Genomic DNA, 5,585 nt, shown 5'->3' with positions numbered 1-5,585 from the left:
CAGTTGCATAAAACTCATGGGGAAGCTATTTTAAGCAAAACAGCCCTCCTTGTTGATTAGCATTGGGGTGGCTATCAATGCGAACAGACGTCAGACTTCCCTCCTCCTTTGAAGGAAATAGTTGGAGGATATTAACGATATTAACAGAGGCCAAAGAGGAAGTCATGTTCTTCAGAACCTTATCTTAACCCCATTCTACGCTGTGTATGTGGAGCTGGCTGGCGAAGCAAACTGGAATACACAGCCCTGCTTGTCACTCACTTGTGAGGTTCTTCTTGTTCGTGTTAGACAACAATCTCTGAAAAAAACAGTAAGATCCTCACTCTGCCATTCAAATCTGCCCCGAAGGTTCATTGCTCGTCCAAGGAGTCAGAGCATTACACATGCCACCGTCCCTGTCAGGGCAATCCAAATCCTGATTTTAGTTTTTTTCTCATGAAGGGTTTGTAGGTCTTGTGTCCTGGCCACACCGCCGCATCCTGGCTCTTATGTTTGTTACATAACTAACAATGAGGTTACCTCCCCACAGGATGAACCCCAGAAGCAGGAGGACACGGCCAAGACACCTCAACCCAAAGAGGATGACTCCATGAACATCCTCAACTCTCACTCCCCCAAATATGAGAACAACCGTCCAGCCTCTGTGGTCCAGGACCACGGCCAAACCTCTAACAACATGGAGGAGAGCGCCGAGGTAAAGATGCTCCAGAATAACCTGGTGTAATCCCATGGGTCTTCCGGAGAACCACAGCCACACACAAGCACACTGTCTCCTCTCGCACCTTTCACTCCTTAAAAAGAGCACACGTGTCTCAGCAGTCCTGTGGGGCCCAAGGTCAAAGAAGCACAACATGAGTCTAAGGATACCACATCCATCCTGTTTACAAGGCTGCTATGCCGACAATGACCACACAGCAGCACCCCCCCCCCCACACACACACACAACCCCACTCCCCCCGCCCGCCTTCTATGCTGGACTGAAAACCTCCTGCTTGGACCAACTAACAACCGACTGTCCTCTTCTGATGCCCTGCCTTGGTCTCAGACCAATGAAAATTCGCTTCTTCATTGTTTCAGCTTCTGCCCCACCCCCACCCCCTTCCCCGCCTTACTGTCGCTCTGCTCGCATGCATTGGTGTTATCAATGAAAAGTGTGTGAAACGTAGTATATGAATCTGTACTTGACGGTTTTCCCTGTTTGACGTTGCTAATTTGCAGAGTCAGAGTCAATATTGAATCTCTGCTCGTATTCTACACACGCCGTGTCTTGGTTTTTGATGTGATTTATAATACTTTTCTGTACTTGAGGTTCTTTTGTACTTTTTGGGTAACCATGGCAGATTATAGTCAACAGTTGTGGGAATAAATCTTTTTAATTTAATCCGGCTTGGCCCGTGTGTCATCTCGGCTCTTTTCTCCCTGCGGAAGCTCTCCCTCTCTGCATGTCTGCCCCCAACGCTAACGGCTCCCCCGCTCCCTCGCTAATTAAACGCCAACGCACGGCTCACCCCGCTCATGCCAACACAGACACATGCACAGAGACGGCTTTGTTCCCGTTCAGGACCACGGACAGCTCCCAGACTAGTCATTGCAGACGTAGCTTCAAACACAAAGCGCAAACTGCCCTGGATTCTTCTCCATGAGCCAGGAAGCGGTGATCATGCGCTAATTACGTGTAAATTAAGCCAACAATCGATGAGCACGTGAAAAAGTTCAGATGCATGGAAAAGTGGTAAAATTCCATCTAAACATTCCCTGAAAGGACTCATTATGCTAATGAGTTGCTGTGCACCTGTTGGGCTGAACGCGGTTTCCATGTAAATGTGTGTGTTGTTACAAAAGGTAAGAATTCCGCTACTTCATAAATAGAATATATTTAATTCTAATAAATTGAGGCTTCGAGGGTAAGAGCTACATCTCTGAGAACGAGAATTTTAGGATTATTTTGTGGGGGAGTTGTGCCTCTCTGGCGCGTCTCTTCCCTGCTGCTTCTCTATATCCGAGACAGGTTTGATTCCGGAGTCCCAGAGAAAGACCGACTGAGCAACAGATCGCCAGAGAACCCCAGCTCTGCAGCTCCAGGAGACATTTTCTGTTCTTCCGTCCTATCACTGAGGACAGGGAAAACGTTATTGTTATATACAAGTGTGTACCCTGCCTACATGCTTCCTCTGCGGGGGCGGAGGAGGAAGACTGTGATAATGTGTATCACCTGGAAGTCCCTCAGTGTCTCCACCTCCTTGTCCACCTCAGGCCGGAGTCACTATTGGTCTAGAAGTTCTGCTTCCCAAAGAGGCCAAGCTCCAACCGGAGACCAGCGCACCCCTTCAGTACGACGTCTTCCTTTACAAGGTTGCCAACAACGGAGACTCGTCCTTTGCCAACGCTCATCAGATCCCCAAATCCCCGAAGTCGCCGAGGGCCAACAGATCAGCAGCGGGCCGCCCAGGAAGCCGCCGCGAGCCGCTGTCCTTGAGGCACTCCTCGTCTGGCCGTCGTTCACCTGGGAGACACCCATCCCCCGGTCGTCACTCAGCTCCCGGAGGCTACTCGCCGCCCCCCTGCCGCATACCTGCCCACCAGTCCCCCTCTCACTACCAGTATCTGCAACGCTCCTCTTCCTCCCCGCCGCCGCTGCTTCGCAGCCCGAGGGGGCGCTCGCAGATTCCCCACTCGCCCTGCTGTGGGACGGAGAGGGCGCGCCAGAGTAGACACATCCGTCCATCCCCCTCCTCCCCCCACATCGCTCAGTACCCCCCCTCGCCCTCCGGGCTCAAGTGCAGCCCGGTCAGCACCCGCTCCCTGCCCCCACTCTCTTGACCCACCTATGCCACACACACACCCAGACACACAGCTTGAGCTAACCCTCCCTCTCCTCTGTCCATTAACTCTTTATACTGATAACGAATACACCGGTCTGTCATTTAACGTGTCCCCACATGTCTTTCCTTGGGACGAGGAACTACAGGCCGGACGAGTTTGAGCAGGTGTAGAAAGGTGTAGAAAACAAGGCCTAGTCAGAGCAGCCAAACACTCAGAGCAGAAGCTGCGAGACGCTCGGGTGAACTTTCAGCCCACGACGTGTCACACGGTGCCAATGTCACATGACCTGAGGAAGGTCTTCAGAGGCATTTCAACAGCTTCTCCTAGTAGCCTCAATCTTTTTAGTATATTCAAATCTGTTTTCAGTGTTTTTGTTATTTTCACATTTTTTATTTCATCAACTCTTTACGTGTCTGACCCTCTAATAAATCGGCCACTTGACGAACGCCTGCTGTCTGAGTGCTGCATCAAGAGAGAGGTTGCACCTCCCTGTGGGCACCGCGGGAACTGCAACGACAAGTCCAATCGCCTTTGAGGGAAAAAAGAATGAATTCATCTGGAGATGGATAGAGAGGGAGAAGGGGATTGGAGCGAGACAGGGAATTGAGCGATAGATAGATAGATAGATAGATAGATAGATAGATAGATAGATAGATAGATAGATAGATAGATAGATAGATAGATAGATAGATAAAGAAGGCTGTCCACGAGGTTCAGGAGTGTGTTTATGAGTATTTTTGACCATTCTTCCAGAGGCACATTTCTGAGGTCGCACACTGATGTTGGATAAGAAAGCTTGAGAGATCGTCTTGAGAAGTCCCCGGATCGTCACTCTGCACCCGAAGGCTACTCGCCCCGCCCCCGCCCCGCCGCATGCCCGCCCATCAGTCGCCCTCTCACTACCGATGTCTGGAATACTCTTCTTCCTCCCTGCCGCCACTGTTTGGCAGCCCAGGGGGGCGCTCACAGGTTCCCCACTCGTCCTGCTGTGGAGTGGAGAGGGAGGCTCTTCGCCCCACGGGGAATTGGAGCTCTCAGTCTCCGCTCCAATTTATTCCAAAGGTGTTTTGTCGGGTTGCGGTCAGGACTCTGAGCATGCCAGTCAAGTTCATCCACACCAGACTCTGTCACCCCATGTCTTTATGTACCTTGCTTTGTGCACTAGTGCACAGTCATGTTGGAAAAGGAAGGAGCCAGCTCAAAACTGTTTCCACAAAACTGGGATCATGGAATTGTCCAAAATGTCTTGGTATGCTGAAGCTGTCAGAGTTCCTGTCCCTGGAACAAACGGGCCAAGCCCAGCTCCTGAGACACAACCCCACAACATAATCCCCCTCCACCAAACTTCACACTTGGTACAATGCAGTCAGACAAGAACCATTCTCCTGGCAACCGCCAAACCTAGACTCGTCCATCTGTTTGCCAGATGGAGAAGCGTGATTTGTCACTCCAGAGACCACATCTCCAATGAGCTAGAGTCCAGTGGCGGTGTGCTTTACACCACTGCATCCAACGCTTTGCATTGCACATGCTGATGTGAGGCTTGGATGCAGCTGCTCAGCCATGGAAACCCATTCTATGAAGCTCTCTGCACACTGCTCTTGAGCTAATCTGAAGGCCACATGGAGTTTGAAGGTCTGTAGCGATTGACTGCAGAAAGTTGGCATGCTCTTTGAACTATGCACCTTAGCATCCATTGATCCCACTCCGTCAGTTACGCGGCCTACCACTTCATGGCTGAGTTGCTGTTGTTCCCAACCACTTCCATGTTCTTAAAATACAGATGACAGTTGTCTGTGAAGTATTTAGTAGCAAAGAAATTTCATAACCAGATTTGTTGCACAGGTGGCATCTTATCACAGAGAGCAACCCATTCTTTGACAAATGTTTGTAAAAACAGAATACATGCCTGGGTGCTTAATTTCATACACCTGTGGCCATGGAAGGGATTGGAACACCTGATTCAGATTATTTGGATGGTTTAGCAAATACTTTTGGCCATATAGTGTAGATAGCTGGAGGAGGGAGAAAAAGTGAGAATGAGAAAAATAGAGAGAGAAACAGTATAATATACTGTAGATGAGTCTTCTTCTTCTCCTTTTGGCTTTTCCCTTCAGGGGTCACCATAGCAAATCAACCTTCTCCATCTAATTCTATTCTCTATATCATCCTCTCTCACACCAACAACCATAATATCCTCTTTCACTACATCCATACATCTTATCTTTGGTATTCCTTGAGACCTCCTGCCTGGCAGCTCCAATTCCAGCATCCATCCACCAATATATTCACAATCCCTCTGTACATGACCGAATTATCGCAGTCTGGCTTCTCTGAACTTTTCTCCAAAACATCTAATATGTGCTGTCCCTCTGATAGACTCATTCCTGATCCTATCCATCCTCGTCACTTCCAAAGAGAACCTTAGCATCTTCATCTCTGTGACCTCCAGCTCTGCCTCCTTGTCTTTTTGTCATTGTAACTGTTTCTCGACCATACAGCATCGTTGGTCTCATCACTATCTTGTATACCTTTCCTTTCATTTTGGGTGATATTCTTCTTTCGCTCAGTCCCCCTGACACTTTTCTCCATCCATTACAACCTGCTTGAACCCACCCAACCTGCTTGAACCCATCTCTTCACCTCTTTTCCACACTCTCCGCTGCTCTGGACCTCCACCTCCAACCTGAGTACCTGAAATCCTCCTTCTTGACCTCCACTCCCTTTAGCTTCATCATTCCACTGCCCTCCACATATACTCT

At 49.4% G+C, this 5,585-nt stretch overlaps 1 protein-coding gene across 5 annotated transcripts in view; it reads left to right on the top strand.

Annotated features, from left to right (window-relative positions):
- Positions 1-3,251, top strand: part of cspg5b (chondroitin sulfate proteoglycan 5b) — a 10,845-nt gene extending 7,594 nt beyond the window's left edge. For all 5 annotated transcript variants that reach the window (XM_086178525.1, XM_086178522.1, XM_086178523.1 and 2 more), the window contains 2 exons: positions 530-694; positions 2,254-3,251. In XM_086178525.1, coding sequence (XP_086034651.1) covers positions 530-694; positions 2,254-2,820 — 732 coding nt within the window. In that variant the 3' untranslated portion in view covers positions 2,821-3,251. The remainder of the gene's footprint in view (positions 1-529; positions 695-2,253) is intronic.
- Positions 3,252-5,585: the final 2,334 nt, after the last annotated feature.

Source organism: Fistularia commersonii, chromosome 30 (assembly GCF_037954325.1).
Source record: "Fistularia commersonii isolate RoL2024-O1a breed Wild chromosome 30, RoL_Fcom_v1.0, whole genome shotgun sequence".
Taxonomy (NCBI): Eukaryota; Metazoa; Chordata; class Actinopteri; order Syngnathiformes; family Fistulariidae; genus Fistularia; species Fistularia commersonii.
Note: the sequence above shows the minus strand (reverse complement) of the source record. Positions and strands in the feature narration are given on the sequence as shown.